This window comes from Dipodomys spectabilis, unplaced genomic scaffold, assembly GCF_019054845.1.
Source record: "Dipodomys spectabilis isolate Male_0828 unplaced genomic scaffold, ASM1905484v1 ptg000092l, whole genome shotgun sequence".
Taxonomy (NCBI): domain Eukaryota; kingdom Metazoa; phylum Chordata; class Mammalia; order Rodentia; family Heteromyidae; genus Dipodomys; species Dipodomys spectabilis.
The window spans coordinates 13,521,937-13,535,876 of record NW_024870769.1 but is presented as its reverse complement, the minus strand read 5'-3'; the positions used below and the strand labels follow the sequence as shown (position 1 = coordinate 13,535,876).

At 41.9% G+C, this 13,940-nt stretch overlaps 1 protein-coding gene across 2 annotated transcripts in view; it reads right to left on the bottom strand.

Moving 5' to 3' along the window:
• The window catches only part of Vstm2a (V-set and transmembrane domain containing 2A), a 29,611-nt gene extending 20,506 nt beyond the window's left edge, over positions 1–9,105 (bottom strand). For both annotated transcript variants that reach the window (XM_042685077.1, XM_042685078.1), the window contains exons 1-4: positions 9,027–9,105; positions 6,972–7,138; positions 5,669–5,719; positions 2,237–2,573 (exon numbers count right to left, since the gene is read on the bottom strand). In XM_042685077.1, the coding sequence (XP_042541011.1) occupies positions 2,237–2,573; positions 5,669–5,719; positions 6,972–7,138; positions 9,027–9,105 (634 nt within the window). The remainder of the gene's footprint in view (positions 1–2,236; positions 2,574–5,668; positions 5,720–6,971; positions 7,139–9,026) is intronic.
• Positions 9,106–13,940: the final 4,835 nt, after the last annotated feature.

The following is a 13,940-nucleotide window of genomic DNA, read 5'->3' as shown; positions in this document are numbered from 1 at the left end:
ACCAAGTAATAACTTGTGGTTGAAAATTGAGGATTTCTAGAGTTTATCATTGAAATCCATTCTCTAAAAAATATGTTAAAATGCAATATACTTTTATACTACATTGTTTAATCCCATAGGTAAAGAAAACATTTTAGAAACAAAATGTTTCATTCTATGATTAGATTCTTTCATTTGGAATAGGTCCGCTCTTCGATTTTATTCCACAGAAAGGATTTATGTTCTCTAGCTTGGAATATTCAATGCAGGCTAATAATTTCACTTCTATGATTTGGAGTCCTAACTAATTAGGTAGTAAATTCTTGGTGGAGGCCACTCTATAATTCTTCATGTAGCTTCTAGCTGCTTTTTTTATTTGGTAGCATGGAAAAGAGATACAGAAGATTTCAAGACATCAAATCCTTATCAAACAGTGGTTACAGAATTGTAATGGAGGTAGGAATAACTATATATAACTTTATAAACAATAAAATCATTGCTAGCTCTGGTGTTTTTTTTTTTTTAATTTGTGGAAAAAGGAGGTGATAACAAGGAGAATAATACAAAATCTGCTGGGTGTTGGTTGACTCATGCCTATAACCTTAGCTACTCAGGAGGCTGAGATCTGAAGATCATGGTTCAAAGCCACCCTGGGCAGGAAAGTTCCTGAGACTTTTATTTCCAATTACCCACCAAGAAACCAGAAATAGAACTGTGGCTCAAGTAGTAGAGTGCTAGACTTGAGCAGTAAAAGCTAAGGGAGAGCACTTAGGAGCACTCTTCATAAAAACCAAACCAAAATTTAGAGAAAAAAGGAAGGAGAAGAGAAAAGAAAAAACAAGAAACAAGCAAACTGGACTTATGAGAGGCTCAGACTGAGACATTGCCAGGTCCAAGGCAGGATGGAGAACTGCCAGTCCACATTAAAGTTAATGCAAGCTCTTGGGGACCACATCCAGCACCCTGTCAAACCTACAAATCACACCCTTTAGAGGAAAAAGCATAAAGAGTTAATCTATGTTGACAAACATTAGTTTATTTTATTTAGGTATTCATTTTTTTTTTGCCATGCTTGGATTAAACTGAATGCCTCAGCAAACTGAAGGAAATGCTGTAACAGTGAATTCTACCCATAGTCGTGACATACACTTTAGAAAAGCATTGTCCATAAGCAAGAATGTAAAGACATATATGTCTATGTATAAATGTATACATTCCATATATATCAAATAAATATTGATTAGGATGATTCTTGAGATGTATACGTATGGGTTTGGGGGGTGGATGACGGGTTGGATGGATAAGCCGGTATAACCCAGTGAGATGGTCAATTTTTTTCAATAGCTGAAGACACTCTGAATATCTGCAAAATAATCTTCTGTTACCAACAGTAGTATCTATATAATTCTTCAATGATGTACTAGTACAAAAGGTAAACCTTAAAGGATCGTGAGTTAAATGCTTTCACACTTCCTTTAGCCTATAACCTTTTAAATCTGTTTGTAAGAAAATCAGGACATCCATAGGGCCCCATAGAAGACTGCTGGTTCCAAGCAGCCTTTATCCCACATCAAGGTTAAAACGTCAGTGAGCTCCCATTGGCCAAGTGATTGTATAAATCAATGCCGCCAAGGAGACCTGCTTTAACTTGCACAGCTGATCTAGGAAATGTGTGACTTAGGTTCCAAATCGAAGTCCCAGGCACATCAACAGGAGTTGCTTTATCTCTGCACCACTCCCTGCCTTTCATCCCTTCTCACTTCCTCTCAGCATCCTCATTAATTTCATCACAGGCAGCTGAAGTTCCTGCTCCAAAATTAAAAGCCCTTGGAGAATAGTCCTGCTAAAAGTGATGGGTTGCTACAAATGTGCATGATGTGGTGGTGACTCTTTCATTTCCATTTTGATTAAGTAAAAGGCTCTTAATTTAGGTCATTATTGATACATAAATCTGCAGAGAGAATGAACATGCATTTATAATGTAACCAACATCACATGATTTATTGTTCTTATAATGTATAAATACCGAAAGAACAAAAGAGTCCAGCTCTTAGATCTCCTGAGTGAGAAGCACTTGCCAGGGACTAATGGGGCAAACACATCCTCTGAGCGGGCCAGCCTTGCGCTCTGCATGGCTCGGGTCTCCTTATTTCATCTTAAAAGCCATCAAATGCAAACGTGTCTACTCTATTTCACTGAACTTTCTGTGGAGAGTTTGTGAGTGACCAAACGAAAGGCTCAAAATGGCTTTCCATACCTGATTGTGGACTTTGTTTGGGGATTTTGGCTACCGCTTGAGGGCTGGAGGTGGAGTGCGTTCGTTGGTTGGCAGAGCTGTGGGTGCGGCTGGGGATTGCTGCGGACACGTTCTTGCGAGGTTTCATATCTTGCAGCCACATGGGCGAGGCTTCAAAGGCCTGCATCCTCCGAGCATGGCTGTTGGCATTCACTTTCAGGTAGGCCTGGGCCTTGTGTTCTTGCAACTCCCCGTAATTGGCGTCAGTCACCCTGCATTCATATAAACCTTCATCCTTTTTCCTCACTTTTGAAATCTGAAGCTTGTGGGAGATGTCATTGCCTTGGACTTTCACTGTCTGGAAAATTGCAGGGAAAAAAAGAATAAAATGCTACATCAAATCATTGTGTTCCCCTTGTTTATCCTGAGCTTGCTACTGTTGGAAAGTCAAAGGGGTTTTTGGTGTCATGGACACTGTCAAGGTCTTTCTGTATCTTTAATGTCAGATATGAAGGTCTTATTTATCTTACTTGTTATATTACATTCAATCTATGGGGATAATGAGATCAATTCAGCAAGTGCCAAGCAACCAGGCAGTGTTTCCCAGATCCCAATAATAACCCTTTCTTATCATGGGATTGGCCTCTGCCTGGTTAACTCAGCTGAATGTACCGGCCAGGCCCATTGTACAACTGATAGAGAATTTTCTTCACTGGAGGCTGTAAACGAATCCCTCCCTCAAATGTGAGAGATCACATTATTTTATTAGTCTTAACAGATTAGGTAGGGGTGTTCTTTATCTTTACATTGAGATAACTACTAAAGGTACAGTTAAGATAGAATTGGATATTAGCATTTTCCTTCTCAAACTTGTGTGTGTGTGTGTGTGTGTGTGTGTGTGTGCGCGCACGCACGTGTGTGCGTGCATGTGCACAAGTATTGGGGCTTGAATTCAAAGGACTTTCATTCTCATTTGGCTTTTTCTCTCAAGGATAGTGCTCTACCACTTGAGACATGCCTCCTGTCTGGGTTTTAGCTGATTACTTGGAGGTTAGAATCTCACTGATTTTTCTGCCTAGGCTAACTTTGAAACAGGATCCTCATATCTCAGTCTCCAGAGTAATTAGGATTATAGGCCTGAGCCACCAACTTCTTGTTTCCTTTTTAGACTTTTGATGCAGTGGATCTGTAGTCATTAAATGGCAGGGCTCAGGTATAGATAATTCTATAGCTGAATTCTTACAGCTCAGAGCATTTACCCCAAACTATTACAGGAATTTGGGACAGCCTCATTTGATTTTTCAAAATTGAAGTTGATTTTTTAATTTCTTCCAATAATTTGAATCCCAGATTAATGACAAGATAATTATCTAATATGTAATGAGTATACAATGTAAAACAATAAGAGTGTAAAAATATATATGTATCATCACAACAGATTTATCTCATATGCTATTATTGACAGAAAGATAGATTTCATTAGACATTCAGAACTTATAGATTTGGTTGAATTTGAAAGAGAAAACCAGTGAAGTATGAGGCAGAAATGTACTTATTTTTATACTTATTCTGACAAGAGTTTCAAATGGCCATATATGATTACAAATACCCAAGAAACATTCATTGTTTTGTTTTGTCTTTTTTTTACATATAGAGATGTGTATAGATGTGTAACAAACAGACTCTAAGATTTGGACCACCTCCATAATTATTTATGTGGATGCAGAATTACACATAAATCTACTAATGCTATGCTAGAAGTCAAGTCAACATATCATCTGGGTTAACACTCCTGTAAAGTTTAAGGTAATCAAAGTACTTCTGATATTATTGCCTCATTTTACAGTAGATTGAAGCTTAGAAGGTTTGAGCCAGTGATTCTCAACACTGACTGTACATTTGAGTCATATGATAGTTGTTAAAAAATCATTTCTGCTCAGCTTAATGCAGAGATATTTGAATCTTCATATGAAAGGGGTATGACCTTATTGGTATCTTATAAAAAGTTCCTCAGGAGCTCTAAGTTAATAATTAGGAAATATGTTCAAGGTTACTCAGTGGGCACACTGGAGATGAACTATATTCTGTCTCAGTTTGTATGCAGAACTGTTTTAATCTTCCTGCATTTTAGAAATCATGCCATAGCTCATGTGTTAGAACTTCTGTACATCGTATGTCTGTGGTTTCATAGGTCTGTCACTGGGCAGACCTATGATAAACATGGGCAGAATGTAAACATTGACTATTCAACCAGCAATCTGTCCAACTATATGTGCATGCAAAAAAACAATGAAGTACTTATGGAAAGCAGTTATTTGACTTTACCAATATAATGTTGGATAAAAATGACCATATCTGATACAAGAATAATTCAAAATGAGATATGTTGAAAAGCTGGTGATTTGGTGAGTTATAAATAGGAGTTTCTGGCTTGTATTTTTATCTTTTTTGAAACTTCTTCCTTGTTGAGATTACACATTCAAAGCAGATTTTGATTCTGTGTACAGTGTGTTTTTACACTTTTAGTTATGGAATCCCAATTTTATATGTTTGTACTCTTATGTTAGTATAAGAATTTCAATATAAATTTCCTTTTGGAATGTAGACAGATGTCAGATTTTTAAATTTCTACGACCAAATATAAATAACATATTCATGTTCGACAGATTTCCTCCTTTTGCATTATATAATTATTTTATTTCCAGGAGTTAAAATACCTTTACTAATCAAGATTATTAATATAAAATGACTCTACCTGGTTTCATTTAAGGTATAGTAATAAAACAACATTCTCATTGTGTCCCTCATTTTACAAAAAAAAATTACTAAACGCCATAGCCAAAGGTGTAGAACTACATTTTAATATTTCCAGTAAGTCAACTGTTTTTCCTAAAGGATTTGGATGTGTAGTTACTTTCAGCTTCTTGTAATTTTGAATATCAGCATTAGAAATGCATTAATTGCACTGTGAATGACACCTAAAATTGAACCCCTGTATTGAATCACAGTTTCAAAATCCAGTTACTGTTTATGTTTTCCTTCGTAGGAATTTTAGCATACTGCTATTCTGCTTCTTATTAAAGAATAATTATTTCCATAATGCTGAATGGATCTCAACATTGCAATCGGCCACTCATGTTTATGTGGCGGCTACAAAAACAAGAGGAGAATCATACAACCTCCTAGGATAGCAAAAATATGTCTCTAGCCCCCTTAGAGACCTATTTACACGCTTAAAATGTAATTTTATGTATTGGACTCTCCATTTCCTTCCATTTTTTAATGTACTTAACGAAGTAAGCAGAAGACAGCCGGGTGTCCCATCGCATTTGCAAAATTGCCCTCTTCAGGGAAAATAAATTCACAGGCGTTGACCCCTAAAATCCCCTGGCTATTAATGGGCGCTCACTGGGGCATGTGCCCTGGCCCCTGGCCAGTCCCTGTGACACTCACACTGATCTTGGTCCCTTCGTTGTCCGGGTCTCTGTCGGGTAAGAGCTCCACCTGCGGGACAAGGATGCAAATGCTTAAGTTCTCCGGGAGCCCGGGGAGTCCCTGGCGCGTGGCACCTCAGCTCAGCTCTCAGCCTGCCAGGCAAGACCCAGCCTTTGTTGGGGTGACACTGACATAGGAATCAGAAAGAGAAGGAAGGCGGCCTCATCGACCTCGAATCCGTTGGTACTGCCCTAAGCCTTGCTGTCTCCTGTTCCCTCACGCACACCCCGCACCTCCTCCCCAATTCCTGTAGTCTCTGTGCCTGACACCCCAGCACCCCAGCGCCGAGACGGGGCTGGGTGTTTTCAGTCTTCCTTCTAGTCCGATCAGGACTGCGAGTTGCAGCAAGGGTTGGGACAGACAGACGCAAAGGTGGGTGGGGCGGGAGTGTGGGTGAAAGTTTTCACCAGCCAATTTCTGTATTTTTGTGGTGGCTCTTGCACGGACTTTTCCTCTTCTCTCTCTGTTACATCAGGCTCTTGCTCCAAATGTCTCCGCTGTGTGTCCTCACCCTCTCCCGCTCAGCTTCACCCGTTTCCCTTCTCCTTTCCCCACCTCCTCTTCTCTCTCCCTTCCCATTTCCTCTCCTGTCTACAGCCTCTTGTCTCTCTTCTCTTCCCCTTGGCTCTCTCTTTTTCTCCCCTTTTTCTTCCCTCCCTTCTATCCTTTCCCTCCCCATATCTCCTCTCTCCCCCCTCCTCTCCTCATTTTCTTTTCTTCCCCGCCCTTCTCCTCTCCTCTCTCTTCCTCTCCCTTCCCCTGCTTTTCCCTTTGCCTTCATCTCTACTCCTCTCTTCCCTCCTCTTCCTTCTCCCTCTTTCCTACATTCTCCTTTCCCCAATCCACCCCAACTCCCCTATTCAAAGATAAGATTCGAAGAACTGGCCTAGAAGAGAGAGAGGGGCAGGGTGGGGACACCTGGAAGCTTCCCTTCCCCCACCCTGCTGTCTGTGAAAGTAGTGCCATCCTGGACATCTTAATGATAATCAATACTAGTAGTAGAGCAGGAGACTATGCCCAGAGGGAACCAAGAAAAGCCCAAAGCGTTGACTTTCCTGGTGGTTTTGGCTTACTGTCCCCAGGACAAATCCAGGCTCACTCTTTAATATCCCTGGGTGTTGCTCATTATCGATGAGCCAAGGGGCGTCCCTAGGGGGCTCACAGGGCAGTATCTTGGGCAGGGTCCTACATTGGACATCCAGAGCACTGAAGATCGAGTGGGACAGGCCTAGGGGCCCTGTAGACTATTGGGCTGCACTACCTGTGCTCCGGCTGCCTCAGTCCCAGGCTCTAGGTCCTCGGGTCCTCCCAGGAACCACCACTGGATCTCCAGGTAGACCGAGGCTGAGCCGCTCTGGAATGCGCACGACATCTCCACATTCTGCCCCTCGGTTGCCGTCACGTTCCTCGGAAACTCAGTAAATTTTGCTGCAAAACAAAAGTGCATGCTTTTGGCACATCTACATCCCTCTTGACAATGTCGGACTTAAAAGGAAAACACAAAACCAAACAAAATGCAGAAATAAACTAGCAACAACAACCCTTGGATGACATTCTTGATTGTTTGGGCTTCCCCCTCCCGTTCTTTGCATTTTTGCTTGTCTTATTTTTGGTATCATGCCTCAATCACTTTGTTGATGATCAAGTCCAGATAATGGAAAGGTTAACAAGCTTGCCAATAACTCTCTTGGCCAAAGCTGCCCAGAGTTAGATCCAAACACCTTTTGTCAGATTGCAGTATTCTGCAAAACTTACTGGGAGAGATTCAGTGAGGTACAATTTAGACCATCTGTCAAGTTGATATACGAGGACAGCTTCTTGCCTCTAAGTCGCTAAACAATCTATGACTAACTGGAGGGTTTGTGTTGCAGAGTGGATTATGATTATCTGTCAAAATGCACATTCCTGATTTATCAAAAACAGTGATTAGCCACTATGTTCCCCAAACAGTTGCGAAACAAACTGCACACTTGGTGAGTTAAATATACCTACAAATATGCATGTATGTATGTGTATGCATGTATAACTCATATGTTCCCATGATGCTATTGTGTACTAAACTGTCATATATCTTGGGATGTAACACAATCTTATGCCCAGATTCATTCAGTTCGGATTAAAGATGATCTAAAAGTCACCCCCAGAGAATTTGTAAATTTGTTCCATTACCAACCTTACCATTGTTAGTTTGTAAGATTCCCTTACATTTAATGTAAACAGAAAAACTCACAAAAATAAAATGTCCCCGTTTTCCTTGCAGGCATTTCGTGAATCAGGAATACTCTTATCCGTCTAACAACACGGTTGGGTTGTGCGTATCTTGCCTCAGGGATACTTTGCAAAGGGCTAATGGTTCCCTAAAAGGATGTGGAGGAGAGAGCTGGGGGCACTGCAGGAATGATTTGGGGTGGAGGCACAGCTGCTGGAGCTTCTTAAAGATAGCTGCCATCAGTATCTCTTTAGAATTTTATGACAACTAGCCTCCGGGGTTGGAAGAGGGGCGGGAGCGGAGGCACGAGTGCTGTACGGAAATGGGAGCGATGAGGAGGGCCAGTCTGATCTGCAAAGGACTCTTGTGCTCACACTGAAAGGCGGAGCAGGGCGTTTGTGCCGCCGAACGAAGTGATGCAGTTTTCTAGCATCTGGGATGTGATCTGTTCGTGGTGCTGAAGAGGTCACTGCAGCCTGCGAGGTCCCAAACAACTGGGGTCCGGGTTCAGCAGGCGCCCCCTCCCCCACTGCTTGTAATGAATGCAAGTGCAATCTTTTTAGGGGTCCTTAGATAAACACACATGCAAACGAAGACAGGGACCCAGGCAAAGGAAGACCCTAGAGCCCATTCTGCCTGCATGGGAAACGAGGACTGTCAGCGGAACCTCCCCCCCCCCCCTTATATCCAGCTTTGTGTTCGCGATGATTATGTATGCACAAGCGGTTACTCTGTGCTTGCACACACACACACACACACACACACACACACACACACACACACACACACCTGTGTTGGTGATCACTGAGGAACTCAACTCCTGGCCAAGCACTGACTGACAATGAGAAATTGAGATGGAGATTTTCCCCTCAACCCTAGCTCTTTCACAATTAAATAAACTTTAAAGGGGAAATTAAAAAAAAAAAGCCAAACAGAACCCTATTCATACAGCCTCATCCGACTGTCACTTGCTGGGAACCAGCTCTACCCCTGCCTGTCCATTTCTTGGGTGTAACACACACACACACACACACACACACACACACACACACACACACCCCACAAGCAAATGTACATTCTTTTTTTTCCTAGTGAGCACAGACTTACCTTGAGAAGAAAGCCCTTGTTGTACATATAGGACGGAAAAGAAAACAAATCCAACATACGCCAAAAAGATCCCCATCATTCCAAAAAAGAGAAGGGAGTTACATCAGGGTAACAGCCCCAAAGCACACCCCTCAAAGAAAGAAAGAAAAAGATCCCCCCCTCAAAAAAACAACCCCCTCCCACAAAACCCCAGGATCCAACAGCAACGGCCAGACGTGTGTATCCGAGGGGGAGTCTCAGAGCCCCGGGCGCCCCGAAGCACGCATCCTGCGGCCGGCTGGCGGGACCAACAGCGCTGGCTCGGGGAGCGGAGGGGGAAGGCGCGCGGCGCGGAGGCTCCGGGGCAGCGCGGAGGCTCCGGGGCAGCGCGGGGAGGCTGAGCCTGGCGCCGGCGGCCGCGCGTCGGGGCTGGAATCGGGAAGTGTCTCCGCCGCGCGGCGGGCGCTGCAGCCTGGGCTGCCTGCCGCGGGTCCCACGTCAGCCCGCCCGCTCCTCACTGCCCGCCCCAACGCCGCCGCCGCCGCCGCCGCCGCCGCGGAGCCGGCTCGGCGAGTGGGGAGTGGGCCAGAGGGCGGCGCGGGGACTGCGCCGCCTGGACTCGCCACGCGCCACCGCAACTTTTCCCAGCGATGGCTGCGGTGGGGCCTTTTAACTCTCTGCGCGCCGGGCGCCTCTGCACCTGCGGGGCGCTCAGGCTGGCCGCCTTCCCGGAGGGAGGTCCCCGCCCCCACCGCGGCGGGGGAGGGGGGGTGGGGAGGAGGGCGAGAGAGGATGCTAGGACCCCCCCCCTCCACCACCTTCCCTCCCCCCCCCCCCCACACACACCCCAGCCCTGCTGTCCAGGCACGGTGCACACACAGGGACCTCTCCCACATGTGCGTCTGGCCCCCAGCGAGCGCATCCTGGCGGGCTCCGTGGGCTGCTAGGAGGACTCGATACAGGCTGTGCCGGGCTGGGCGAGACCGATTTTCAGGAGGAAGTTGAGGCACGGAGGGCGGGCGGGGGGTGTGGGGGGAAGGAAAGAAATGGGATGGGGCGGCAGAGATGGCTTTGGGAAGGGGCCACGAGCAACAGCCTTTTGGGGGAACATGTCTCTTAACCAATTATTAACTGCGCTAACTAGAAGATCACAGGCTGTTATTTTGCAGAGAGAGAGAGACCTGATCGCGGGGCTGCCTCCAGTGGAGGAGTCTTTCTTGCAGACAACCCTGGTTCTCCAACCCAGAGAAGGGAAGAGGCAAAAAGTAGGAAAAAAAGAGTCAAGAATGGAGGGAATTTTTCAGGAAAAAAAAAAAAAAGCCCACCCTACATTTGCACTGCGGCTTTTTATTGATGTGCTTCCCATCCTTGGGAGCAGAGGAGGGACTTTATCTATTTTTGTTTTGCTCAGTTTATTTCTTTTTGCATAACAATAATTACGTAATGTTCCCCAGGAATATATGAATAAGAAGCATTTAGACGCACACACACACACACACACACACACGCACACACGCACACACAGAGTAAGTTTTAGAACAAATCTAGTTGTCTTGCTCTCATGAAACCTGAGATAGGCATTCTTTTTTTCTTACTTTCTTTTTTTTTTTTTGATTTTTTTAAAAACTAAGACACTAAACAACTGTAGACAATACACTAAAGACTGTTTCTCCTTGGCAGATTTAATCACTAGTCAGAGAATTGAGAGCTTCTCAGCAATGTTAAAAGCATTTTCCATAAACATAATGTTATATTTAAAATTTTTCCCTTATTATCTCAATGTAACTATGTTTTGAATGGTCGATCCTAGTTGAAAATATGAGTTAGTCTTAACGGTGCTGCCAGGACTCCAATGCAGTATGTGCATTTTCATTCTATAGATAATGTGTAGTTGGTTAATGCATTTCCCAGCCAGGAAAAAAAAATAATCATCTCAGCTGGATTTTTAACTACTTATCTTCCACTGCTGAATGCGGCAATAAGATAGTCAGAAAACACTCAATGACTTCATAACAGTACAATTTATTTCCTGAATACATATTTGTTTCCCACCATGGGTAGAGCAGAGAAAATAACAGCTTTGGAGACAAGTCCATGGGGAATATTTTCACATTTTACAATATTGTGCATATTTAGACTCCATATCATACAAACTAGACTCCATATCATACAAAAGCAGTTTTAAAGTTTGCCATTCCCAGAGGTCACTGTAACAAACTCTCTTGGAAAAGGAGTTCACTACATAGAGATACAATCTAATTCAAAATACTTGTACTGATTATCACTAACTATATATCATTTAGAACACAAAACACACAACATTACAGGAATTATAGATAATATAGATATCCTTAGTCTTAAATGTTATGCTTATCAGAGTATGTTAAAAAAAATTACATTCAACTTAAACATGAATTTGGCCCATCATGAAAACACTCAGACTTGACATAGACTCACCAGTTTTTAGAAGAGTTTTCACTATGAAGAAAAAAGCATCTATTCTAAACAAGAGAAGATCTGAATTAATTTGGCAAAGCAATTCAATGGCCTTAAATGGGGGAATCTGAGAACTGGAACCATAAACGTAAAATAAAAATGAGTTTAAAAATGTAAATAGAAAGTGTGAGAAACTATACAAGTATTTCAAACAAAAGTTCTAAGTACTCAAAGTAGGAAAGAAGAAAGGCAAGAAAGAAAGAAGGAAGAAAGAAAAGAAGGAATTGAAGAAACATTTTGTTCTTAGGAAATTACTTGATTAGTCTTGTAATGTTATGTCAAAATAATTTTTTAAAAAATAATCTGTTACATCTTCCCAAAAGCTGGATAGTGCCTGAAATCACATTTGCATTACATAACATTTGACCATGAAAGACAAAATATTCCTATATTAACAGTTTGAAATAAGAAAATTTAATTTAAAATAAATGTATCCAGTATGTCAATTGGTACTGACATAGGCAAAGTACCATTATTTTGAAGTACTTGTAAAACACTATTTTGTTCTACTTTGGAGATAAATTACTAGGAAAAATGACTTGTCTGAGTCCATATAAAATGATTGCTGATTCTAATCTTACAAAAATAACTGCAATTCTCTTCTTTGAGAAGTATCCATTTATGAACTATCTTCCAAAAATAAAATCTTACTATGTCACTTAAAAAAATCATCTTCTTGGGCTGGGAAGGTGGCTCAGTGGTAGAGCGCTCGCCTTGCATGCTTGAGGCCCTGGGTGCGATTCCTCAGCACCACATAAGTAGAAAAAAAAAGTCGGAAGTGGTTCTGTGGCTCAAATGGTAGAGCGTTAGCCTTCAGCTGAAGAGCTGAGGGACAGTGCCCAGGCCCAGAGTTCAGGCCCCACAACCAGACCCCCCCTCCCCCCAAAAAAATCATCTTCTTGTTCTGCCTATAGCTTCTGGTTATTTCAGTCAACACAGTTGTTTTTTCTTCTAAACTATGATCGTTTCTCAGACATAATTCAATCTATTTGAATCCTTCAATTATTTTCCTTTCAGCATCTTGACTACATTTATTCACTTTCCGGATATTTAAACTCTCTTAACTTTCTCTATCAAACATCCTTTTTTGAGATGAGCAGACTTTCACATAAGCTTTCAGAGTTATTGATCCATCAAGAATTCAATAGGAAAGGAAGATTTTTAAAGTTTTCTCTCTGAACTATTTCTTTTTCCTGCTAGGATGAATGTGGGTACATTTCCCATCTTTTTTTTTTTTTTTTTACATTTCCCATCTTTAACATGAGGGAACCACCATAATCACTCTTAAAGGCTCAGAAAAGGGTGACTTCTACATCATGTGTGCAAAATTTTTCTAAATTGAGGCTCACTTGCCAAATATAAACCTTAATTTTTCTGAATGGGTGAAAGACACAAAGATACATTTCCTTTTTTGTGTGGATCAGTTGTTTCTCTCTCTCTCTCTCTCTTTCTATATATATATATATATATATATATATATATATATATATAAAATGATGATGTACGGAGGGATTACAGTTATGTAAGTTAGGTAATAACTCTTTGGACATTTCTTTTTAAATGTAATTTTATTGTAAAGATGCTGTACAGAGGGGTTACAGTTACATGATAAGGTAATGAGAACATTTTTTGAGCCTTGTTATCCCCTCCTTTGTTTTTCTCCTACTATCCCTCCCCTCCCCCATCCTCCCAACTCCTTCCCCCACCCCCCAAGTTGTAAAGTTCCTTTCCAACATAGTGTCTTGTGAGTATCATTGTTGCAATGTGTCATCTGTGACCTTGTTTCAGTATTTTGTTATTCCCCTTCCCCTCCCCAAATTAGATAAATGTATATAGAAGATGCAGGGTACCAAACTCACATACAGTGATAACAGGGGATATACATAGGGAGAAGAACATATAAAAGAAACAAAAAAGATCACATAGTACATTAAAAATAACAACAAAGAAAGACCTATTGTGTCCATATCTTGGGATTCATTTTGCTTAACATCATCTTTTTTTTTTTTTTATTGTGAGAATACCTTACAGAGGAGTTACAATTACATGGGCAAGATAACGAGTACATTACTTATCAAGCATTGTTGCCTCCTCCTTGTTTCCCCTTCCCAGCTTAGCATCATCTTATATGATCATATGTGTACATAGCTTTTGAGCTTTTCTGCTCATCTGATAAGCTTATCCTAGACATATACTCATTTCTAGTTGGGCAGTGTCACCCCTTCCCTCACTTTCTCTCACTTTTCCCCTCCCATTGCCCACCCTCAACAGGTCTCTAGGCATTTACACAGTGAAACCAAAGGAGGAGACTGATTCTTAGGAGATGAACACAAAGCCAGAATGCCTGTGTGGATCTCATCATACAAAATAATATTAAAATGAACTCCAGGAAATGGAAACAAGGTGTGTTTTTGTTCTGTTTGTTCATTTATATGTCTT